Here is a 27,148-nt window from a genome sequence, read left to right on the forward strand (position 1 = left end):
GCACCAGCTGTCTGTTAGAATGTGATTTTTTTTCTCTCTCTGTTGGCAGAGGTATAAAAATGCGCAGGAAAATCTGACGTGCATGGCAAACTTCACCGACGATATTTAGGGAGGAATAAACACACATCAAACATAAATGAACCATTTGCCTGTCTCCATAATTGAGAGCATTTTCTCTTCTTATGTCAACACTCTCTCTCTCTCTCTCTCTCTCTCTTTTTTTTTTTTTTTTTTTTTTTTTTTTGCTTTTTCGGTCATGTTATGTTTACCTGTCAAAGGCTTGTTACAAACTATGAAACACATTGTGCAGACTTCTGGATGTTAGAAGAAAACGAATACTGCTCATGAATGAGACTAAAGGCAGGAAGGTGTCCTTTAAAACTAAACATGTTAATAGGACCTCCCTGTTTATATCATAGTTTATGATATAGCACGTGTATTTCAGTAATAGCCTGCTGAGGCCACTATACGTGCTGGCCTCATATCAAATGTGAAGGCAGACTGAGTCTATGTTTGACGTTTTTTATATCTAATCTTCCTTTTCAAACATTTAAACAGCAGCGAGTCTGCAGCTGAGGGAATACAAATTCAAATTGTCGGAACAGGTTTGCTCGTTTCTTGGATTCATTTGGTGATTTATTAAATGTATAACTGTGTGGTGGGGCGTGGTCTGCGGTGCCGTGCAGGGAGGGCGGACGCACCTGCACGGCATCCTTAATCACGCCCGCCTAGTTAAAAACACGGGGACTGAGGGGTTTGGGGGTGTTGTGAGATGTAAATAAAGATGACTCTGAACGTTGCTCCGTGGTCCCGCCGTGTCTTATTCACGCCACATTGGTGCCGAAATGGAGGAGCTGGCCCAGAGGGTGGCCGAAATGGCGGCCGCCCAGCGGGAGCAGGCGGCGGAGGTGCGTCGCCAGCAGGAAGAGCTGCAGGACCAGTCCGAGCGGCACCTGGAAAGGATTGGGGAGCTGGCGGCGCTGCTCTGGGCCTGGGCGCCACCCCCACAGGTGTGTCCCGAGGACAGTGAAGCGGTGGAGGAGCCGCGTGAGGCACCTCAGCAGCCGGAGGTGGCAGACGAGGCGCGCGGGGATCTGCGCCTGCCGGAGGAGGGGGAACAGCCAGGTGAAGGGCTGCTCCTGCCGGGAGTGGTGGATGAGCCGCTCCAACCGGAGGCGGCAGACGAGGTGCGCGAGGGTCTGCGCCGGTTGGAGAAAGAGGAGCTGCACGAGGGGCTGCTCGAGCCGGGAGTGGCGGCGGAGGGAGCAGTAGTGACGGAGGAGTCGCGCTATGGGCTGCTCCAGCAGGGAGCGACAGCGGTGACGGAGGGGCCGCGCAAGGAGCTGGAGGTCCCAGTGCCAGGGGAGCTTGCTCGAGTGGAACTGGCGAGCGAGGCGGGCGCCACGCTTGAGATCGCCGTGCTCGCCAGACCGGCCTCACCACCACCAGAGGCCTGTACACGCCACACCTCTGCCCAGCCACCTGTGAGCTGGGGCTCACGCTTGTGCCGGCCGCGCCGGGTGCACCTGTCACGTGTCCGACTTCCGAACCAGCTTTGCCTGCGCCGCTGGATTCGCGGGCGGCCGCCTGAACTCGCACCTCCCCGTCGCTTGGCCGGGGCCTGGGGGTGCCAGCTGTCCGGGCTGATTCCCTCTCCCACTGGCGGTGGGGGAGTAGGTTCGGCCGGATGGCTCCCCGGCCTCAATCGGGCGATGGGGGTATGTGGTGGGGCGTGGTCTGCGGTGCCGTGCAGGGAGGGCGGACGCACCTGCACGGCATCCTTAATCACGCCCGCCTAGTTAAAAACACGGGGACTGAGGGGTTTGGGGGTGTTGTGGTGTGGTGAGATGTAAATAAAGATGACTCTGAACGTTGTTCCGTGGTCCCGCCGTGTCTTATTCACGCCACAAACTGTTATTCTAATCTGCTGCTGAGTCTCTTACACTTTTCTTTATGCTGTATATTTTCACGTCTCTGGAATAGTTGGCAGTTAGTCAGCTGGGAAACTTTGTGTTAACTCATGGAGCTGAGGATATCGTGGATATGCTGACCTCGCTGCGTGGTGTACAGAGCGAGGTCAGCATGATTAATATTCACAATAAAAATATTAGCCGAACATCATGAAGTCTGTATGTGTTTCATAGTGTCGAACAACCTTTGTACAGTTAAAGCCAGCAGTTACTACATGAGGAAACACCAACGTTATCTCTTTTATGTGTTTATACACAGGTCACGCTGATTACTGAACAAAAACCCAAAGATCAGATGTTAAACAGATTTATTTGCTCTCTCTCCTCCTTAAACATGTTTTTAATGTTAGTTATAATTCAGAATTGGCGACTGAAACACGTAGGACACATAAGAACATCATGAAATAAAACACCGATAAATATAACCTCAGTAAAAGAAGTCAGCGGGGGTTACTACAGCTGTGTACCGGGCGAGGCGAGCGGGTCTATCCCACGCTTTGCCGTGAGACTGGGACGACATCTCCGAAATCATCGAAACACTTTTGCAACGAGGCTGTATCTTGACAAACCGACCAGACACATGAAGATTAAACCACTACATTCTCGGCTAAAAAAATATTAAAACGGTATTTGGTAACACACAAACAGGGTTTTTCAAAGCTCAGTTCTGTTAGCTTCCACATGCCGGTTGTTGTGTGCTAGAAACAATGGCCACCAGGCCAAAGCAATGGTTTTGACTCGATCAGCGTTAACCCCGCCCCCTGAGTTTGATGGGTGAGGCTGACAGATAAAATTATTTCATGATGAGAGCCAGGCGCCAGGACTGCCAAAATGAAATAAATAAATATATCATTAAATAATTAATTAAATGTGTCAATAATTAATTAAAATGTGAAATACATAAATAATTAATTAAATATGTCAATAATTAATTAATTAAATGTGTCAATAATTAATTAAAACGTGAAATACATAAATAATTAATTAAATGTGTCAATAATTAATTAATTACATGTGTCATAACTATTTATTTAATTAATTAATTCCAATTTTAATTAATTATTGCCACATTTAATTAATTATTTAATGGTGTATTTAATTAATTCATTATGGCAGTCCTGGCGTTCCATATGCTTGACATGAACAGGTGAAAAATAGTTCTTTCCAGGTTGGATGGACTTAACTTGTTGTGCAGGAGGAGTTGGTGACAACGATGGCTGAATAGGTGATAATAAGGCGGATGAGTCTCTTGTCAACTGAGCTATTGACTGAGCTATGGATTGTAACCAAGTGTCTAATAGGTCTGGCTGTGACTGTAATGGGGGTGACGGTTGAGTGACTAACTGAGCTAGTGGCTGCTGGGCAGCTAACTGAGCTACCGGCAGGGCAGCCGACTCAAAAAACACAGCCCCGGAATAAACAGACACACAGTCCAAAACAGAAAAAGGGTCCTTTTCACTCACCACAGCTGGCAGTTCCAAAGTCCTAGTCTTCGGCTGTGGGGTGATGCGCCGACGGCGCGATCGTCGCTTCCTCCCGGGCAAAACCTCCGGCGGGCCGGGCAAAACCTCCGGCGGGCCGGGCAAAACCTCCGGCGGGCCGGGCAAAACCTCCGGCGGGCCGGGCAAAATCTTCGCCGCCGGGCTGAGTTGGGAAGCGGTAGCGGCTGGTGGGTGAAGGTGCAGTTCGTTGAGTATGAAGTCCTGTGCGAGCGGGTGAAGAGAGTCCAGCAGCCAGGAGTGAGCAGAGATGAGCTGCTGTAGCCTGGCTTCTACAGCGCGGAGACACTCTTCCCCCTCATGCTCGAGCCATAGGTTAACCAACCTGGAAACAGAGTCAATTAGTTCCTCCCGAAGCTCCTCGGGAGGTGCGGATGCCGCTGGGTCCATGTTTGGTCGGCTCGTACTGTCACGGCTGGCGGAGTGAGCCGTGTGGCGTGGAGGAAAAGGAGGACCCAAAATGCAGCAAACTGATGATACGAGTGAAGTTTATTTACACGGTGGCAGTGGCAAAAACAGGCAATGAAGCATGAGTAATGACAAACCTAAACTGGGAGAAACTAAAGAGCAAACCTGAAATCTTACAAAACGGAGAGCGGAGCAGAGAGACGCAGACCAAGGACCAGGATACCAAGAAACACAGACGAGCCAACAACGAACACAGACCGACACCCACTATATATACACACACACACACAAGGTAATCGGGTAATCGCACACAGGAGGGAAGAACAGCTGATCTGAATACACATGATGACTGGAGGACACAAGCTGAACACAATGACAACAGACACAGACTTTCAGAACAAAACAGGAAATCTAGAACCCGAACCGGACACAAGGGGGGAGGACACAGAATAACTAGAACAGAGGGAAATAATCACAAAACACAAAACGCTGGGTCAACGACCCAGGACCATGACACATAGGGCAGGAAGCACCGTCCTGCTGCGGACTGAGAATGTGCACACGTGACCCAAGCGACATGATGCGAGGAGTATCATACCTGCTGTATGTAGAAGAGGGGATGATGCACCTGACACAGCCTCACATGAGTCACTCACTGGAAGTCTCGTTAAGCCCACCTGCCAGATGAGGTCCTGGCGAGATCAGGAGCTGCCCTGGGCACCGGTTCCTGATTAGGGTTGGTCCTGAGACAATGTTGCTCAAACACACATGCATCATTAAAAAAGCAGAGTTTCCCTCATCAGGACCACCACACAATGCAATTAAAGTTCAAAGTTCGCGACATGCTTATTGTTTTAGAGTAGTCTAAATAGAAGTAGTTTGATTTGTATGATAACGAGGACGATGGTGAAAACTGGAACAGTTAAGTCTGTAAAAGAATTCCTAGGGATGGGAATCGAGAACCGGTTCTTGTAGCGAACGGTTCCCAGTAGTCCAATTCCTTGCAATCATCAGTTTTCCCACTTATCCGTTCTTGCACTCTCACTACGGTCAGCTGATTTCAGTTCGTGTGTGAGGAAAATAGTGAACATTACTTTTATTTTTATTGCACAAAAGAATGAGAGCGCAATTGTAAAGTGGAGACTGCATTATACTGTTAGCACAACTTCGGCTCTTCGCAAGCACCTGCACAGACAGCATGGTAATGCTAAGCTAGCCAAGAACCCAGAGTGATGGTGAAGCTGAGTTTAGCCTTTTCATCTTTGTTTTGTGTTATCGGCTTTGTGTTCATACCTAAACACTAAGAGAAAGATCACGTGTGTCCTCATTAGGTCAGGGATTTGTGTTGGTGTGTGGGGCTGTAGTCTGTAGGTTTATATTGTTGATTGGTGATAATGAGACAGTGTGTTTCAGATTATTTTACAGAGTAACATGAAAGTAACGTAACAAGTAGTGTAACAAATGTCTTTATCCTGGGTGTAATTAAGTAATGTACTGCATTACCTTTAAGAAAAGTATTCCGTATAATATGTGCAATAATTACTTTTTTGAGTAATGACCCTAAAACTGATCATAAAAAAGAGGAGAAATACCTCCAGCATGCGTGCATTTGAGCATGTGGCATGTGATTAATTTTTAATAAGATATTGAACTGATAACTGATATTGATAACAGAATCAGATTTGCTACACTGTTATTAATTCCCATCCCTAAGGATTCCTGTATGAAGTGAATGGGCAACTTTAAGGTTAACAGAGTGTGAACCTGCACAGGTGGAGCTGGAGCTGCTCTATGTAGCTCAGAATCAACTCTGAGCTACAGAAATAACTAAATTCAGCAGGTTCCACTCAGACTTCTAGCCTCCGTGTGCTGCAGGCACCGGTGAGCTCATATCAGCTGCTGCAGGCTGAGCAGCGGAACATCAGGATGTAAACATCACGTAATATGTCAAAGGCAGCACACTGATATCGCGCACACACACACACACACACACACACACACACACACACACACACACACACACACACGTGTTTAAGCTGTTTCCTCTTGGTTTCAGTTAGCATTTCTGTGACAAGAACCTGTGAGAGCTGCTAGCAGAGGCCTGAAACCACGGCTTCTGTTGCCGATTACGTTTCCATCATTAACTCATTAATAAAGAAATCAGCTCAGCTTTCGAGCACCGGTTGATGTGGACACGTCTCTTTAACAAAGACAGGTGTGCAGTGAGGAGAACAGCGCTGTGATGCAGCAGAGATCCAGCTTCCTGTTTGGATTGTCCTGACTGAGGACACATGCGGTGGTCGGTCTGTGAGGTGTTAGTGCACAGTGTTATGTATATGCTGCAGTGAAGGAACAGCTGCTGGAGACTTGCTGACAGCCCAACACGTTCAGATGGAAACAAAGGCGCTTGCATAATTACAACCCACCCGCCTCATTGCCTGTCATGTTGTATGTTTTGTGTGGGAGAGAGCATGCAGCTTAAAGCTCAGGTATAAATATATAGGATGTGCTAATGCACGCAGCAGCATGCAACGCTCCACATTCTTCAAACGGGGAGTCAGCAATCCTCTTCCATCTTTTATGAGAATACCAGATTCACACTGAGAGGAAATTTGTTCCACTTAATTCGATCAAACTGGAATACACGTTCCAGGAACCCACCATTCTGCTTTGTAGTCCTTCCTGTCATCCCAGCTCCATGAACCTCCGATGCAGCGTCCTCTTTATAAACAGTTTACCCAGTGACATCCAGCAGGACTCGCACATTGGCTGGAAAAGGCTTCTTTTACCTAGTCAAGTGAGGTTGGCGTGGCGTCTTCAGTCGCCTGTAGGCCTGTGTGACCCTGCGAAGCCTTACTTGTCTTCTTTGGTTAGGTTTAGGCATTAAAAGCTAAAAGTGGGTCAGGACAGTAACGCCACTGTTTTGCACATGTCTCACTCTGTATATTTTATTTTATATATTTATTTATTGTTTACTCTATTTAATTTGTAAAATATGTGTACACACACACACACACACACACACACACACAGAAAAATATTTAGTATACACATCCAGAAATGCATATACTATTATATATTGTACATATATTTATTAGTTTCAGATGTAGCCATTCTTGTATTTTGCTTGTTTACATTATTGTATTTTGCACAACTCTGTTGCTTGTGAAGCTCGCACACAAGAATTTCACTCACATGTGCTGTACCAATGTACCTGCACATGTGATGTGACAATAAAAGTGATTTGATTTGATTTGATTTGAGGATTAGAAAATCGAGCTTCTGCTGTTCTGCTTTCCTCCTCTAAAGACCCTCCAACAAGCAGCAGACAGATTCTACTTCCTATTCAAACACGCTGTTTCAAAGTCACGCTGAGAGTCGATGGAGTTGTTTGTTACTGTTTCTTAAGGTTTCCCTCCACAGCGGCCTGACACCTGAAAAATGTGCTCTGCAGCTATGTATTCGATTAAAATGTGGAGTCAGTGTTAATGTGTGCTAGCAGAACACTGACCTGAGTTAGCGGGCTTCATAGCCATGGAGAAACAGCAGCAGCGCAGCAGACTCTGATGGAAGATCAAACTGGAAAGCCCCGAACTCAGTAACCCCAAAACCCTCCAGGATGTAGCAGGCTGTTTGTTCTTGTGAGGCAGAAACAGGAGCTGAACAGGTTTTCAGAGTCAAGTCATTCAGTCTCAATGATGCTGGTCACAGCTGGTTGTTAACAGGTGTAAAGTTCAGGTGAAGAAGTTTAGTAGGAGTTGGTCTGGCCCTCAAACCTCCCTGCTGATCCAACAGTATGGACTCTCAGACTCTCAATGTCTGTGGGTTTCGTTCTCTGCTCTGTGAGCATTTCTGCAGCAGAAAGTGATGCTGATGGTGTTGCAGATCATCGTGACGTAACGTTCAGTGTTTCCCGTGCTGCGTTTGTACCAACAGTATGACGGGAATCTCTGATGGACCCTGCACAGCACAACCACAGCACTGGTCATGATGTTGTAAAGGAAACAGGAGTCCCTTCAGAGAAAGTCTCAAGTTTTTTCTGTAATTCCAATTTTTTTATCCAACATTACAGCAAATTAAAGATGTACGGCAGATGCAGAGTTATGGCAGGAAGTAAATTTATCTGAAAGTTATGCAAAGTAACTGTGAGAGTATAATTTTACGTAGATCATCGCTGGGTTAGCCTTCACACATGGTTGTTTGTGCCATTCATGTTTTGGATGTTCTGTTGCAAGTAAGGGTTAGGCATGAAAAATGGCTCCGTTAGTTTTAGGAAAAGATACTGGTTTTGCTCAAAGCTCTCACAGCAGCTGAAACATGGCACATGGGAGTGACGTGTCAGGAGAGACCGAGCATTCTCACAAATGCAGAAACTCAGGAATGAAAACAGATGTAAAACTCGATGATCTCTGTGGGAAACTCTGTCTTTCCAGGATCCGGCTGTGCAGTGGTGCACAGTGTCCTAGGAGGATGAGTCACACAAAAATCTAAATGACAGTTTGAGAAGGTTGTATAGACACTACTGAGAGAGGAGTGAGGTGGGGAAAGCTCATTCCATAAAAAACAATAAAAACTTTATCAGCTTTAGTGGAAACAAGAAAGTCTCCTTTGGTTTTTGCTGGTCGACAGACTCCATGATCAGCTGTTAGCTGTACCTGCACCTACTCAGACAGCACCTTTCAGCCTAAAAAGGCCTAAAATATTCTCAGTGATATTATTGAGGAATCTGCCAAACTTATTTAAAAAAAAAAATCTTCGATCATTTTCTGAGACGGTGCTCGTAGACGGCCACTTCATTGCTGGGCCTGAAGAGGTTAATGGAGCTGAGAGCTTCAGCAGATAAAATTCACTTCACCTTGAGCGGACCTCTCCTGGGCGACCTGCTTCTTCATGCAGAGGAGGGGGCCTCTGCATGAAGAGGTGAAGGGATTTTGAATGTGTGCTGTGACACGCAGTTATTTAAGGATAGATCCAATTTCTTGGTGTGTTTGATGACTTTGGCAGCAGCCGTGTGGACGAGCTGCAGCTGTCTGAGTGATTTTTTCCTCAGACCTGTGAAGACACAATTAAAACCGTCTCGCCTGCTGAAAATAAACGATTCCACAAATTATTTCCATATGTGGCTGAGACAGGAATCCTGTCACTCCTGCTCTGCTCTAAAGGGGGAAGGAGGACCGTTTCACTTCAAGTGGATGTTAAATGAATCGGCTCACCTGCAGCTCTGATGTGTAGATTTTTGTGTATTGGACTTTGAGTGAGTGACCTTTTGATTCTAATTTGTTGTTTAGTGATAAAAAAAACAATAATTCCAGTTCCTGACGAAGGCCTGGCTTTTTTAACTGATGATTCATGTTTCAATAACAATATCAGGTCCTGTGTTAGCAAAAATCACTTCAGCATATTTCACTGATAGTTGCAACAACACCCTGGATCTGCTGGGATTTATTATATAACCATTAAAAGCATTGTTACAAAATATCAAAATCAATCAATCAAAATTTTTTTATATAGCACATTTTTAAAGACCGAAGTACACCAAAGTGCTTTCCAGTAAAATCATGATACAGATAAAAATCACAATATAAAATATAAATTACAGATATAAATAAAATATAAAATAATTACATAATCTAAATGCAAAGCCAGATGTAAATTACCCTAATTCGCCTTGAATGCCAGGTTAAACAAATACGTTTTTAAACGTGATTTAAAAGACTGAATGGAATCTGATGCGCGAATATGAAGAGGAAGAGTATTCCATAACCTGGGTGCAGCAGCAGCAAAGGCACGGTCTCCTCTGGTCTTCAGCCGAGACCTAGGTTGCACTAAGAGCAGTTGGCCCAATGATCTTAGTGCTCTCTGAGGGCTATACAGACAGAGGAGATCAGCTAGGTAGTCAGGTGCCATATTGTTTAGAATTTTATAAGTAGACAATAAAATTTTAAAATCAATTCGGTATTTAATAGGAAGCCAGTGTAAATTTGCCAGAACAGGGGTGATAGAATCGTACTTTCTAGTGCCGGTCAAGAGACGTGCTGCGGCATTTTGAACCAACTGCAAACGCTGAAGAAGAGAAGATTGTAGGCCCAAGTAGAGAGAATTACAATAATCCAGTCTTGAAGTGATGAAAGCATGAATGAGTTTCTTCAGATCTTTGTGTGGTATGTAAGGTTTAGCCTTAGAAATTAGGCGTAGTTGGTGAAAGCTGGTTTTTACCACAGTAGAGACCTGTTTATCTAGTTTGAAGGAACTATCCATGAAAACTCCAAGATTCCTAGTAGCATCAGTGAGGTGGTTAGCAACAGGCCCGAATGTGCCAGTCAGTTGTCTCAGAGGCATATTTCTATCAAAAACAATAATTTCTGTCTTCTTTTCATTTAAAGTAAGAAAGTTACGTGATAACCAGTCTTTGACATCGCTCAGACAATCAAACAGAGGATGTAGTGAAGATGAAACATCCCCAGTCAGGTGGAGGTAGATTTGAATATCATCAGCATAGCATAGCAGTAGATATAAATAGATATATATCCTCACTGTTACATTATCAAAACACCCTAATGACCACCAGCTATAATTACCAATATTCCTTTAACATTAATCAACACTTTTCACTTACACTGGCTGCGAACTGCTTCCTGAGCACTCAGAGCAGTGATGGGAGATTGACTGGTGTTTCCTGCACTCACTGAAATGGCAGCTCAGGTGACTCCTCACGGTGCTTGTGTTTGCAGGTGCACAGGGGACGAATGCGGCCTGTAACGCTCTGCTCTGTCATTTCCTTAGCCGTGGTCTTTATGGGTACTGCGTGCTTTTACACTCAAAAATGTCTGCCACAACACACCATGGTCACGGCATACGAGTGTCCATCTGCACTGCAGCTGTAAACCTTTCATATGAAGCACAAGCCACAGGAAGTAATGGGTTTCATATCGCAGCAGAATGTAACCATGGTCGTGTCCAGCTGGTGCCGGTCTCAAGATTAAAGATTCCAAATCACTGTTTTCCTTGATTTGACTCAGACGGGTGGATCTAAAATACGTCTCGGTAAACACTGGTCAATTTCAATTCGGAACAGGCTCAATGTATATAACCTCTATATATGTATATGACCTTTAGATCACTATGAGAAAGGTGATCAAACTTCAGGTTGAAATAATAAAATTTAGGGTATTTTACTGCTGTCAAAGGTCAAAATGTGTCTGACCTGAACAGTATGTAAGGGTTAAACAGAGTTTTGTGATGTAGAGAGTACAGAATCTTATTGTTGTGTTTTAGTTTGTCCATGTATATACAACACATATATAGATTTTCACCATATCATATACCATATCAGTCATATCTTCAGCTCTGATGTTAGGAGACTTTATGAAGCAACAAGCATGGAGATAAAGAGGCCCGAGAACGGACCCTTGAGGAACACCTACAGGTTTTTGTTCAGTTTTCAGTTTTATTTGTCATATGCAAGTTAGCACAGGGTCAACATTGCAATGAAATGTGTTTGACGAGCAGCAGTCACTCAGCAGCATGGTACAGTAGAAGAAAATATAATAAAATATAATAAAATAAAATAAAATAAAGTAATAAAAAATAAATAAATAGAAAAATAGTAAAGAGCAAAATATTAGAGAGACGTGGTAAAAGAGAAAAGATGACTAAATATATATGTATCTATAAATATTAATATATGTACACTAGTGATTAAATAAGAAAATCTTGAAAAGAAATATGACGGGGGGCAGATGGGATATTGCACAGGAATGAGCAGCAGAAAATTACAGTATTGCACTTTTTAAACATAAATATCAATAACAATGAAGTGGAGTGACCAGTGCAGATTAAACAGAGTACTTGTGAAGCTGCAGTGTAGCTTCTGAGTGCGTCCTGTGGACTGTGTTGTGTGTGTTTAAGTGTTGTGGTTGAGGTGTCGTATGGCTTGATGGTAGAAACTGTTTTTGAGTCTTGCAGTCCGAGCAGACAGGCTCCTGTAACGTCTGCCAGATGGTAACAAGGAGAAGAGCTGAGGTGGCTGTGGTCCTTGCTGTGTGCTTTACGGAGGCATCGCTGGAGATAAATGTCCTGAATGGCAGGAAGCCTCGTGCCAGTGATGTGCTCTGCTGCCTTCAACACCCTCTGTAGTGATTTACGGCTGCTGGCAGAGCAGCTTCCGTACCAAACTGTGATGCAGCTCGTCAGCAAGCTCTCAATTGCACACCTGTAAAAATGTAGGTGATGTTGGCGTTCATGCTAAACTTCCTCAGCCTCCTCAGTAAGTAAAGCCGCTGGCGAGCTTTCCTGATAGCAGTGTCTGTGTGAAGGGTCCAGGAGAAGTCCTCAGTGATGTTGACTCCAAGGAACTTGAAGCTGCTGACCCTTTCGACCTTGACACCGTTGATGTGGCTGGGCGGATGTTCCCTGACTGGTCGTTTCCGGTAGTCCACTAAAATCTCTCTAGTTTTGCTGATGTTGAGAGTCAGGTTATTTTCCAGACACCACTCGTACAGCGCCATCACCTCCTCTCTATAGGTCGTCTCATCATTGCCTGTGATGAGGCCTACGATGGTTGTGTCATCTGCAAACTTGATGATGATGTTGGACACGTGTTTAGCAACACAGTCGTGTGTGAACAGGGAATATAGGAGGGGGCTAAGCACACAACCCTGTGGCGTACCTGTGTTTAGGATGAGTGATGTGGAGGTGTGCTTACCAACTCTCACCACCTGGGGCCTGTTTGTGAGGAAGTTTAGAATCCATCTGCAGATCGGTGTTCCCAGCCCAAGGTCGACGAGCTTCGTGGCAAGTTTTGAGGGGATGTTGGTGTTAAATGCCGAGCTGTAGTCGTTGAAGAGCATCCTTGCATATGTATCTGTCATGAACCGAAGTTCCAGGCACAAGCTGGACCCAGGAGCAGAACACACACACACAGCGGTACGAGAGAACAAAAAATAAACTTTATTATAACTGAGGGTGTCCCGGGAGGGTAGAAGGGAAAAAACGCACGGAACCAGAAAAACCGAGGGACCGGGAGGTGAATCGCGCAGGAACGCCGAGAGCGGGACTGTGGGAGGCTGAAACAGAAAAAGGAAAAAAGGATTATTGGGGTGCGGGAAAACGGCAGCATACGAAGGGAAGTAGAGTACGCGTCTTACGATGATAGCGGGGCCGAGGGAACCGGAGGGAGGGGTGAGGGTCCGTGGGGAGAAGCTTCAGAAAGGTCGAGGCGGCTGGGGCTGATTTTGATCCAAATTCCGGACAGGCAGGTGGACAGGCTGGTGGCTCAAACACGCCGAGCTGTGATCTGAGTATACAAGGCAGAGTTAGTGTTAGTGTTAGTGATAGGTTTACATAAGGGCTTTCCCGCAGGTGTACGTTACCGCAGAAGGACGACTACGGACTGGCGTGGAGCAGCAGGCTGGGCAGGATTAAATAGTCCACCTGGTGATCGCCCGGGATGGGATGCAGGTGTGGAGTTAGCAGCCACGCCCACGGGAGTGGGCATCCCATCAGCACCTCGGACGCCGGGCCGCGGACCATGACAGTATCGACTACATCTGTTCCTTCAGATTTCTGAGAGTAGAGAACAGCAGCAAATAGTTTTCTCCAGAAAAAACTTTTCAACAGTTCCAGGTGACTGATTTGTGAGAGACAGATGTTTCATCCAATTACCTGCTGACCAGTGCTCAGTAGTTTTCAGTCAGTTTCCAAGAAAGAGTTCAGATGTGCCTCTGTCAAGCGGTCCATCTGCTGTCAGGTTACCAATTCTGTCGGTATTCCCAAAAGACGGCTCAAACCATCTGAAGAAAAAGCAAAGATGTCCATCATCTTCATTCTTTATTTTTGAATTCAGAAACTTCAGTGTGAGTCACATCAGTCACAACTTTATTTTTACATAATTTATTTTTATTCTTGTAAGCTTCTCTACGCTCCACACATGCTTCACTGCACGATGACTGTGTGAACGGCTGTAGAGCTGAAACAAGAAGTGGAATGATGTCACAGTAGCTTGTTTAAGCCTTAAATTGTTTATATTCCAGAAGATCAGGTACACCAAAGCTGCTGTCAACAGTTTTCTGTGCTCCTGTGGACTGAAACTGCTGCTGAATTGCTCTGAATGTTCTCGGAAGCGTGATATGTAGATTGCTTTGTAATCAGCCATGTTTGTTTTCTGTCTGATTTAAATGAGCTGCAGTGATGATAAGTTTCCAGAATGATCCGGATCCAGCTCTTTTCCTGTTTGAGTGTGTGACTCAGTGCTGCAGGCCTGGCTTCTCTGTAGCGCTCTGTTTCTTTTGTCTGTCGTCCTCGCTTCATTTTAGACGTGTGAACACGGCGTTCTCTGACAAACAGAAACCTTTGGCGGTAAAGCTCCAATAAAATTAGAAACATGAGAAAGGATGACAGTCGGGTTCGGCTCAGCGTGGAAGTCCCATAAAGGAAAAAATTACTGGGGATAAGATCGAGAAGAGAAAATAACTGTCATATAGGAGCTTTTTTTACTGTTCCCACAACAAATTCTCACATTAAATTTCTCTTTCATTCTTGAAACAACACAATGTTCAAAAAGGAGACAAATGATCATGCTTTTTTTTATGTTTAACAGGCTCAGTGTTAAAAAAAAGGCACGCAATTTTGCACATAGGTTTTAGTGTTTCAGCCGTCGCCATTTTGGGTTTTTTGGACTATATTTGTGTGGTTAATAGTCTGCATCCCCTAATTGTATAAAAAAAAAAACCATCTAAATTGAAGCGCTGCCTTTGTGGATGCTCTGTTAGAAGGAGAACTTTATTGATCCCCGTAGGGAAATTCCTCTCTGCATTTAACCCATTCACTCAGTGAAGCAGTGGGCAGCCATTGGGCGCCCGGGGAGCAGTGTGTAGGGTACGGTACCTTGCTCAGGGGTACCTTAGGGTAGCTGTTCAGGGGAATCGAACCCCCGACCTTCTGATCATGGGGCTACCACTCTACCTACTGAGCTATCCCTGCCTGTGAAGTTAGTACAGTAACTTCACAGCAGCCATATTATTGGTCACATGATGTCATTAAAAAGGCTCCAAAAGGCTCCAAAAGCACAAACACAGACCAGAGGTCGAGTTCAGGTGAGTCCTAGTAGACAGCTAGCAGCTACAGCTGCTTGTGTCACCATCCACCTGTCAGTCAAAGGGGCGTAGCCTCTTTGACTGACATCAATGACAGAGCCCTGTGGAACACCATGAGCTGTAAGAAGGCACTCTGTGGTGGTTTTTGTTGCTCACAGTGATTTCTGATGGTTACTGCTTCCAGTAAAACTCTGGTTTGAATGTAAAATACTTCAGGTCAGACCTTCAGAGGCTCATCATACATGCGGACTTATGTTTCTTAATACAAACATTTCTGTTAAGTTTATTGTGTATTTTTAATATATATACAGTATCATTAAACCACAGCACTTCTGCTTCTCTGTGTGAAACTAAAGGCTATCGTGAGTATTTTGTCTGACACTGACACCAGGTCAAATGTTCAGATGATTTACCAAAGTTACCACAATACAATTTAAACAGGTGAGTTAACATGGGAGTCCATGAGGACTCACTGCTGCCTGCGCTGGTCGTTAGAGGAACTGCAGGTTTGGGTTTTTGGCTCTGGAGGTTGAGAAACGTTTTCATGCACAGACAGGAGACCTTTGAAGGTCGTGCGCGAGTAGATACAGACGGTTGGGACTGTACACTGAACATGTTTCTGTTTTCTGTTCCTCAGGGGAGGAGTTTTACGAGACGTCTCCATACGAGCCGATCCACTTCTCTGAGGAATTCAGACATGCCTCCATCATCTCAGGTAACGCCACTGTGTGTGTGTGTTTGTGTGTGTGTGTGTGTGTGTGTGTATGTTTGTGGGAGCAGACTGAAGCAACGGACACACACTCATCTAGGTTGGTGTGGGTGGAGGAGGGGCTGATTAAACTCGGGCCACTCGCTCCATCTGTGAGTGCGTGAATGAATGCGTCTTTGTAATTACAGACGTGTGAGAGAGCGTGCAGCTGAAGCAGCTCTTTCATAAAAACCTATTTTCCGTCCAAAATGCGTTTGTGCCTCTACATACTGCGCTCATTATTCAGAGGGCAGAGAGATAACCTCTGCTCCTTTTCATTACAGGCTGTCACATATCGTTGACATCCCACATGGATCAGTGTGGAGGTGGAAATGTGTTCAGGGCTGCAGCTAATTATTATATTTTCATTATTGATTAACCTGCAGATTACTCTTAATGAAATTATGAAATATTAAGTTTATTAAATGCAGAAAAAATGCTGCAAAATTGCTCATAAGTATTTTTTGGAGAGTTTCAAGTTTTTTCCTGCTGTTACGTTTCTGTTGCTTTTCACTGCACCTCTGTGGAAACGTCTGCCGTGGAAAGTTTAAAGTATTCACAGATTTGGAACGTCATGCAGTCTTTTGTTTAAAGCACACAGGTGTGGGTGGTGTGGCTCGTTTAGTGGCCAATAAAAAGCTCTGATTAGCACATCTCTTTGTGGAGAGTGCTGCTGTGTGTGTGTAATCATAGTGTTATGTGAGATCAGTGGCAGAGTTACGTGTTGTTTCTAACTATAAAACATCCAGAGTGAGACCATGGCAGGATAATGAAATACACTCACATGTCCTGGTATATGAATCTCACTTATCCTCACCTCTATTAACATAATTAAACTTTATTTATACAGCACCAAATCACAACAGCAGTCACCTCTAGATGCTTTCTGTTGTGAGATAAAGACACTATAATAATACAGAGAAAACCCAACAATCAGACTCTGAGCAAGCACTTTGGTGACATTGAGAAGGAAAAACTTCCATTTAACAGGAAGAAACCTTCAGCAGTACCAGGCTCAGGGAGGGGCGGCCATCTGCTGCGACCGATTGGGGAGAGAGAAGGAAGACAGGACAAAGACACACTGTGGAAGAGAGCCAGAGATTAATAATAACTAATGATTAAATGCAGAGATGTATAAACACATACTGAGTGAAGAAGAAACACTCAATGCATCATGGGAATCCCCCAGCAGCCTACACCTATTGCAACATAACTAAGGGAGGATTCAGGGTCACCTGATCCTGTCCTAACTATATGCTTTATTAAAAAGGAAAGTTTGAAGCCTAATCTTAAAAGTAGAGATAGTGTCTGTCTCCTGAATCCAAACTGCAAGCTGGTTCCATTCTACTTTTAAAAATTCTAGGAACAACAAGTAGGCCTGCAGTGTGAGAGCAAAGCAAAGCGCTCTAATGGGGTTATGTGGTACTATAAGGTCATTAAAATAAAACGGAGCCTGATTATTCAGCACCTTATATGTGAGGAGCAGGATTTTGAATTCTGGATTTAACAGGGAGCCAATGAAGGGAAGCCAATATAGGAGAAATCTGCTCTTGCTGCAGCATTTTGAATAACTGAAAGGCTTTTCAGGGAGTTTTTAGGACCTATCCTAGTTTTGTATCATGTGTCACATGACTGTTGGTACCACCTGGGCTTCTCAGATGCCCTGAAGTGCAAATGGCAAAAATTTTAAATGAGTTTCAATAAACTGATTTTGGTAAAGTATTGGTTTTTCTTGAGGCATATGTAACGCATAGTTGCTCATCAGGAATGTTTGAAGGATGAAATGAGAACAGCGAAGCGGTTAGGCTCAGGCACTAAATCTACCAGGGTCATGTAAGGTGCTGAAAGCTGCTTGTGAGGTTCAGACGCCCTGCAGTCACTGAGTGAAACTGTTGGATGTGTGTGTTCAGTCTTCTCCTTCATACGTTCCAAAGAACCTCCTCGCTGTTGATATCACGGCTGCTGATGACTCAGTTATCATCACCACAGGATCCCTGCAGAGTTATCTTCTTTATCCTCATGCAATGAGCCAGCACCAAAAAATAAAACATGGAAAGGATGTTTTTGGATGCCATCGATAAAGGATTTCATGAAAAGATGCACTTAAATGAATCGATGTATTAAAAATGTGTTTTTCACTCTCTGTCAGCATGTTAGCAGGACTCCATTAAAGCTGTGCATGGCTCTCCGTCTCGGTCTCACACGTTTCTGAGGAGTGTTTAAATGTCAGACGCCCTGAGCGATACAGCGTCATTTACACTTTCTTTCTGTGTGTGTGTGTGTGTGTGTGTATGTTAGTGTGTGTGTGTGGTCAAACATCTGTGAAATAGACTCACGGCTCTGTAAATTGGCTTCTGCTCTCTCAGATTAACACGAGTCCAAACAACACGGTCAACGCAGGAGTGCTGCAACCAACACAGCTTCAAAAGCACTTTCTGTTCCTAACACACTCACACTCTCTTTCACAAACTCTCTTTCACACACACACACACATGCACGCACGCACGCACGCACGCACGCACGCACACACACACACACACACACACACACACACACACACACACTTGTCTTCATATCTTAGTGAGGACATCTAAATGACATAACCCTTTCCTTAGCTGCTTACCCTAAACATCAAAAATGAATGTCTAACCCTAACCATAATCCTAACCTACCTGTAACCCTGACACTGAAACCACATTTTGAGTCTCAAAAATGTCTTCAGACTCGTGAGGACGAACACTTTGTCCCCATAAGTTGCAACTATAGTAGCAATTTTTGGTCCTCACAAAGTCATGTAAACACGGTGCACACACACAGACACACAGAGGACACTGGTGCAGGTGTTGTGTAAAGTTTCCCTTATTTCCTCTAACACGACGTCACCAAACACAACATTAATCTGTGGCCGCTCCTTTGCACGCGTGCAGGACAGGCGCGTGGGGGGAGGGGCCGGCTTGCAGTCCAATCACCTGTCATCAGGAGTCTGACTGCATGATGTGAAGATGTGCAGCGAGAGAAGCTCGAATGCTCCATGCTGATAAAAGACGACGGGGGTGGGGGGATAAGAGGATCATATAGAAGTGTGTTAAACAGCAGTGGCAAGAAGAAAGAGCCCTGGAACATTAAAGTACGTTTCAGACAAGAGTGTCGCAAATTGATTGGAGGGAAAGGCTAAGCGTGACAGAGTTTTTGTGAATACGGTGTGTGTGTGAGTGTGTGTACTCGAGAACTTGTTAACTGTTTGCAGACTCGAGGCGCAGTGAGAATACTTTAGCGTGTGCAGCGAATTAGAGCTGTAATGATTCAGCTCATACAAGCAGCTGCAAACCTGATTATAAAATTTAAATATTGTTATCTCCTCTAAACAAACTCTCTGTTTGCATTCTCGGAGCGCCGCCACCAGAGGCGGAAAAAATGGGCAAAGCTTGTGGGTCTGCAGACTGAAGCGCCTTAAACCTGCGTTCCTCCTGATGCCCAGCACGGGGCAGCTCCTGTCATGTCAGTAGAAACATGAATGAAGTCAAATTGTCCTTTGCGAGCAACTGATGTACTTGCAGCAGTCCACAGCAAATGTAGATATGTGGTCCATCCATCAAGTTCTCGGGCCAACCTGAGGTCACCTCCAATAAAGGCCAAGCCCACTTTACCTGCTACCTTTTCCTCTGTCTGCACTACATCAGTCCAGTGCAGCCATAACCTGAACACATGAAACATGCATGTAGGTAGCCATCCACTGCAGTTGTCTTATAGTGGCAATTTCTCTGATGGCCAGCAGGGGGCGACTCCTCTGGCTGTCTGATTGTATAGAAGTCTTTGAGCGATTGAGCCTCCCACTCCCCTGATCTCTGAGCTCAGTGAACATCATCCTGATGAGTTCATGGTCTCAGTCACTGCTTTCAGGTCTCACTGAATAAAGCATGAAGCTTATTTTGAAGATCTGGAGAGTCAAAGAGGCACGATAGGGCGGTGTCCCTCAGTCAGTCATCATTCATCACATTTGAAACATGGGACAGCAAAGCTCCCCAGAATCACAAAATCAGCACAGAGTGGAGGTCAGGGTGGAGGGGTGTGTTAGCAAAGCAGTGATGATATACTTTATTCCTAAAAGTTGCAAAATTCATGTGCAACCTATAACAGAATATTTAGGTCAAACTCAGCAACACAGAATCTGACAAAGTAACCCAGTAAGGTAAAGTTACTGAGACAGAAAAAGTAACAGAGTTAAATAAGTACTTTTCGCAAGTTTATCGCCGCTCATCATCCACGCCTCCCGCTGAGCGCGTAGCGCTACTTTGAAGTTTGTTTTTTGCGCTACTTTGTACGGCACTATGTTGCCTGGCGGATGGACATGTGACCAACATACCACTCTTGAACCCCGATGCTGTGTGTCTGATCACATGCCCTTCCGCCAGGCAACGTAGTGCCGTACGACAGCGGGACAAACAAAACAAATCGTCTTACGATATGACAAAAATCATGGACAATCCATAGAAAAGCCGCACCTGACTAAAAGCCGCAGGGTTCAAAGCTTGTGCAAAAAGTAGCGGCTTATAGCCCGACAATTACGGTAAATAACCCGAGATTCACAAACTTTACAGAAAATGTAAAGTTTTTGTGATATGTATTGTTGTCGGGATAATAAATGTCTTATATCGGGATATGAGATTTTGGTCATATCCCACAACCCTAATTTGTAGATGGATGTGCAGATGGATGGGCGGGTGGGTGGGTGGATAGATGGGTTGGTAAACTTTGAGTTTGGATGAAATGTTGTGTTCACAGACACAAAAAGTGATAAACTGACAGCAGCTCTGGTGTCTTACAAAGTAAGGCAGTCATTAAGCAGCAAGAGAGGCGGCGCTGTAACAGGTATGTGATCTGATATGAGAGAATACTTTAGTGAGCAGCCGGTAGTGTTACACTGTCAGGTGTTGTAAGTGAAGCTGATGCTGGACAGAGACCTGCAGAAAGACCCAGAGGCTGCTGTCAGACTCAGTTTACACAGCAGCCACTGAGCTGAGAGTTCATCCTCCCATAGATGGAAATGTGCAGAGCAAAGCCCACAGAAGCAGCAGCTGTGATTATAATGCAACAGAAGCAACTTGAGAGTTTGTCTGAGTCAAACTCTGTTAGGTTCACTCTGATGGAGGAGTTTGGTGTTAGGCTGATCAGGTTGGGACCCAGGGCAGAATTTAAGTTTACCAAAACTTGCTTTGACCCTCAAACAATGAAACTTCCTTTAACTTGTACGTTACATCACCTCACCAGACAAGCACGAAGCTCAGTGTTTTAGAAAATCTCTAATTAAAAATCCTGTGAACAACTACAACTCCCAGGGTGCATTTCACTAACTTATAACACTCTGTTAAAAATGATAACATTTATAACTTTATAACATCCTGTTATAAAATTTCAGTTCTTCTCCTTTAGCTATCCCAGCATCCTCCTCTGTCTCACCAGCCCTCTTCATGTCCTCCTTCACTCCTTCCTCCTCCCTGCAGCTCCACCTTAATCCTCTACCCTCCCTCCTCTGCACATCTTCAAACCATCTCAGCCTCTGGGACTCTGATGGACTCCCAGTGAACATCTGAACATCTGCAGCTCAGCGTCATGGATAACATTTTAGCTCAAGTTAACTCTTTTAATTAGCTTAAAATGAAATACTGTAGTTGTAAATAAAGTGTTGCATGTATTCAACTTTTAATGGTGTTTAGATGCACTTACTGTGGAATCTAAAAAGCAGCAGTTAGAGTCTCTGTGTGGTCACTTTAATGTTGGATTTATTGTAATGTTTTACTTTGAAAAGCATCCGTATACGGTCGTGTGGTTTAAATACAGCTTGTTTGTTTCCTCTTTGTGCTGATGATTCAGAGACTGCATGATTCACTTAATCAGACACAATCACGCTGCAGCTGATGGCCAGGCTCATCATCACCACTCACCCATATAAAGGGCTCTTCATCGTCTTCATCTTCATCTCTAAAGCCCCTAATCTGCATTCATTACACCCCTCTGCATGTTTTCAGAGACTCTACAGCTCCAGATGTTTCCCCTTATTCAGCTGTCTGACCTGATCAAGGTCTGAGCCTGTTCAGAGTCCACGTTTACATCTGAAACAACAATACAAAGACACAGCAAAGATGCAGCTGTCCTCACTTCAACTTCAGCTTGGGCTCAATTATATCTGGAAGAGATATGAGAGGGACAGAAAGAAAGACAAAGGAGGTGAGACAAGAGAATATGAAAGGATAGATAGAGGAAAGGACATGGAAACAGTGACGCCAGAGGTCCGGAGGGAGCAACGGGAGGAAAGAAAACCGAGAGGAGTGGAGATGATAAGAGAGGAGGAGAAATGTGAGACGAGAGCTTGGAAAAGCAGAAAGTGAGGAGAGTTGATGGCAGCAGAATGGAGAGCGGGGCAGATAATTTAACCACAGGGGAGGAAGACGTTTCCTCTGACGCAGCTTCGTCTGTGCGCTCGCGCAGGACACCGTCCGCCCAGCGTCCGCCCAGCGTCCTCCACGTTCAGAGGAGGTAAGTGGGTTTTTCTGAGATTCACTCTGACTTCAGACACTTCCCTGCAGCTGTTCACTTCATCATCACAGTAAAGTGAGAAATTATGTTTAATATAGAGGGGGTCACTCACTGTTAGCCGAACATATAACTGAACGGTGCTGAGGTCAGAGGACAGCCAGGTAAGGTGCTGCAGGGATGTCAGCATGCAGGATCCTCAGGCCTAGCGCTGCGACTGCTCTCCATCATGGCTATTGGTAGTGGGCGGGATCTAGCAGAGAGCAGGTGAACATGTTGTCCTCAGAGTTGATATTAGAAGAAGATTTTGGGTGCAGTTTGGGTCAGAACATCTCCAAACCTGCAGCACTGTTGGCGTTCCTGGTCTGCAGGGGCGGGATCTATCAGAATGACTCAAGGAAGGAACAGCGGTGACCCAGGGTCACGGGCGTCTCACTGATGCACATAGGGAGTGAAGGCTGGCTGTGTGGTCCGATCCAACAGACGAGCTGTTGGACCTCAAACGTTTATGCAGACTCTGATAGGATGCACAGAGCATCACCTCTGACCCCTGTCTACGTCTGAAAGCTCCAACTGTGACCCAGATCACAGAGCTCGTCTGCACCACAGCACTGGATGGAGACCAGTGGAGTCTCGAGTGGAGTCTGATCGCTGTCACCTGACTCATGATCTCAGTTCAGTTCAGTTTCAGTTTTATTTGTCATATGCAAGTTAGCACAGGGTCAACATTGCAATGAAATGTGTTTGACAGCAGCAGTAACTCAGCAGCATGGTACGGTAGGAGAAAATATAATAAAAGAAAATAATAAAGAAAATAGAAAAATAGTAAGGAGCAAAATATTAGAGCGACATGGTAAAAGAGAAAAGATGACTAAATATATATGTATCTATAAATATAAATATATGTACACTAGTGATTAAATAAGAAAATCTTGAAAAGAAATATGACGGGAGGGCAGATGGGATATTGCACAGGAATGAGCAGCAGAAAATTACAGTATTGCACTTTTTAAACATAAATATCAATAACAATGAAGTGGAGTGACCAGTGCAGATTAAACAGAGTACTTGTGAAGCTGCAGTGTAGCTTCTGAGTGCGTCCTGTGGACTGTGTTGTGTGTGTTTAAGTGTTGTGGTTGAGGTGTCGTATGGCTTGGTGGTAAAAACTGTTTTTGAGTCTTGTAGTCCGAGCAGACAGACTCCTGTAACGTCTGCCAGATGGTAACAAGGAGAAGAGCTGAGGTGGCTGTGGTCCTTGCTGTGTGCTTTACGGAGGCATCGCTGGAGATAAATGTCCTGAATGGCAGGAAGCCTCGTGCCAGTGATGTGCTCTGCTGCCTTCACCACCCTCTGTAGTGATTTATGGCTGCTGGCAGAGCAGCTTCCGTACCAAACTGTGATGCAGCTCGTCAGCAAGCTCTCAATTGCACACCTGTAAAAATGTAGGTGATGTTGGCGTTCATGCTAAACTTCCTCAGCCTCCTCAGTAAGTAAAGTCGCTGGCGAGCTTTCCTGATAGCAGTGTCTGTGTGAAGGGTCCAGGAGAAGTCCTCTGTGATGTTGACTCCAAGGAACTTGAAGCTGCTGACCCTTTCGACCTTGACACCGTTGAAGATGTTGGTGAACACCTCTGCCAGCTCGCCTGCACACACTCTGAGTAGCCGGTCTGGGATGCCGTCTGGTCCTGGAGCTTTGTGAGGATTTACCTTTTTAAAGGTCCACCTCACAGCTTCTGTTTTCAGAGTTAAAGTTGCAGCCTCACTGTCCTCCTGAGGGTAGAGGATCTGCTCTCTGTTGTCCACGTCAAAACGAGCATAGAAGTTGTTAAGCTCGTCTGCAAGAGATGCAGTGGGCTGAACACTGACTGTGTTGACCTTCTTGTAGTCAGTGATGCTGCGCAGTCCATTCCACAGTCGCCTGGTGTCAAAGCTGTGGTAGCTGGACTCCATTATGTCCCTGTAGTCCTTTCTGGCCTTTTTTATGGACTTTTGGAGGTCGTACCTGGCTGCTTTATATGCATCAGCATCCCCGGAGTTAAAGGCAGAGGTCCGCACTTTTAGCTTGGCGCGAACGTCTTTATTTACCCAGGGTTTCTGATTTGGATATATGCGGACAGTGGTTTTTGTGATGGTATCATCCATGCACTTTCCAATATATCCAATGACAGAGTCTGTGAGTTCATTGATGTTGCCATCAGCTGCATCCACAAATATCTGCCAGTCAGTTGTGTCAAAGCAGTCCTGCAGGACCTCCTCAGCCTCACTGTCCCATTTGTAAATAACCCTGGAAGCTGGTTTTTCCTGTTTCAGTCTTTGTATGCAGGCAGCAGCAGTATGGAACAATGGTCTGCCTTACCAAAAGCTGGGCGGGGGAGGGGTTTGTAGCACTCTTTGAATGGAGTGTAACAGTGGTCCAATGTTTGATCACCTCTTGTGGGGAAGGAGATGTGCTGATAGTATTTGGGGAGAACCTTCTTCATGTTGGCTCTGTTGAAGTCTCCCAGCACAATAAAGGCAGCTTCTGGATTTTTGTTCTCAAGTCCAGTAATGATGTCATACAGTTCGTCCATAGCAGCAGCTTTATCAGCATGTGGGGGAATGTAAACAGCTGAGAGGAGAACTGAGCTGAACTCCCTTGGGAGGCAAAAAGGCCTGACTTTAATTTTTTTTTTGGTCAGCAGCTCGAGGCTCTGAGAGCAGTAAGTTTTTAAGATACACACATCTCTAGCCCACAAGGAGTTAACCATAAAGCACACCCCTCCTCCCCTTTTCTTGCCTGAGTCCTTCGTTCGGTCTCCCCGGTAAAAAGTGAATCCATCCGGCGTGATGGCGCAGTTGGGGACGCTGGGCTCCAGCCATGTCTCTGTGAAGGCCAGAACGCAGCAGTTGCTGATGTCTTGTTGGTGTTTAATCCGTGCACGCAGCTCGTCAAGTTTCTTGTCCAGAGACTGGAGATTTGCTGTAAAGTCCGAACTGGCTGACGAATGTAGCTCCAGAAGCGTTTGTCTGTCATACCGAGTGTATGATTGCGCTGTGCGCACAGAAATTGAAAGCAGTACAAAATAAATAATAACATTTTTGCTGAGATGACTGGGAGCTCTCGTCGGTGCAGCCATCTTACGGCGCAACCGGAAGCTGCTTACATGTCATTACTCCATCAGCACACAGCTTATCCGCTGAAGTCCCTGCAGCATGCTACATCTCACCTGCACCTGTACCTTTCACCATCACTTCCTCAGCTCTGGGACATGAGCTGACTCCCGCTCCACTGCGTCTGGATTTCTTCTTCCACTTCAGCCTAAGTTTCAGTTTCTAGTTTCTGCTCCACCTAAACTTATCTCTGAATCCCTGTTTTGACCTTGCTGGAAATGGTGTTGCGGTTCTTTTTTGTTTTTTTTATTTTGTTTTGGTTGTTGTTTTTCCATAACTTGTGTATCTGCAAATATACACATTCTGTATTTTTCATATGAAAGAAACTATACTGTGGTGGGGCTTGCTAATTTCTTGTTTTGATTTATGTATGTTATGTTTTTTTTACTTCATATGTTTCATATGTTTCATATGTTGTTTGTTTAATTTAAGACAAAAAAAAATTTAATGAATGAGAGGTAAAACTTGAGGGGGTAGGGACAAATTAGTAAATACTTCAGCCTACTCCTTTTCAAACAAATAATGGAATGATATTTTGTAATGATTGTGAAGGCACATGTTTGAAATGTTTGAAATAAAAATGAACTGAACTGAACTGAACTGAACCTTCATTTCAACTTTTTCACTAAGTCCTTTAATCTGTGAGTTCCTCTGCTTTAAGTGATTAAGTGCTCGCACCCTCCCCGGCCTCTGTTTTTAAGAAGAAAGAAAACTTGTCTTTAACAGTTTGTTTTAGAGTTCATTTCGATTCAAGAGCAGTTTTCTGGCTGCCACAGTGCTTTAACAGCTAAACTTTTATCCTCCTGTGTTGTTTATCTGCTTTCAGAGGTTACATTTCAGTTTATTTCCAACATCATTTGACACTTCAAACCCCTTCAGGTTGTTTTTAAGGAAAAGAGATGAAATGGCTTCTTTCAGCTTCCTTCCCTTTGTTGAATTTGCCTGACTCGTCCCTGTTTGACGCATCACACCTTGTCAGTCATCTGTCAAACCAACACACCAGAAAAATTCTGTTAATGTGCATTTTTCAACCCCCTTCGTTTTTTTTTTTTTAGTAAAAACTTGCCAGAGTAAGCATATTTCCTGTGTTTTGCTCTTTCACAGTCATAATGAAATTAGCAGATTAGGTTTAATCTCACTGAACGTTCTGTGTAGCAGCAGCAGGCAGCTGGACATGCCGCCGTCAGGTCGACACAACAACAGCATGAACTAATGAAAAATGTGTGAAAAGCACGATAGGTACAGAAAGCCGTTTGATTCTGACTTTAATGGGGACATTAGGATTAGCACTGGCATTAGGATTTGGATTAGGATGAGGATTAGCCCGGTGCTACACGATGCAGCACAGCTACTCTTTGGAGACCAGCAGCCCAAATACAACATGTGATATTTAAATATTTACAAGACAAAATTAAAGTGTTTTTCATTTAAGAGTTCAACACTTCCATAATTAAAACAGACTTTCTGAGTGTTATGTAATGAACCACACAGTTTTTACTCATTGGCTTACAACGAAAATATGGTTGTTGAAATTCTCTGTGATTCGTAGTTTGCTGGTCATAGTTATAATAATAATAGATTGGATTCATATAGCGCTTTTCAAGGCACCCAAAGTGCTTTACAATGCCACTATTCATTCACTCTCGCATTCATACACTGGTGGAGGCAAGCTACGGTTGTAGCCACAGCTGCCCTGGGGCAGACTGACAGAAGCGAGGCTGCCATTTCGTGCCATCGGCCCCTCTGGTCA

At 44.7% G+C, this 27,148-nt stretch overlaps 1 protein-coding gene across 1 annotated transcript in view; it reads left to right on the plus strand.

The window, feature by feature from the left end:
• gfra2b (GDNF family receptor alpha 2b) overlaps positions 1–27,148 on the plus strand; it is a 165,877-nt gene that overhangs the window by 77,157 nt on the left and 61,572 nt on the right. The window contains exon 3 of the mRNA XM_082542446.1: positions 15,608–15,685. Within this exon, the coding sequence (XP_082398572.1) occupies positions 15,608–15,685 (78 nt within the window). The remainder of the gene's footprint in view (positions 1–15,607; positions 15,686–27,148) is intronic.

This window comes from Aulonocara stuartgranti (genome assembly GCF_965226115.1).
Source record: "Aulonocara stuartgranti genome assembly, chromosome: 7".
Classification (NCBI taxonomy): domain Eukaryota; kingdom Metazoa; phylum Chordata; class Actinopteri; order Cichliformes; family Cichlidae; genus Aulonocara; species Aulonocara stuartgranti.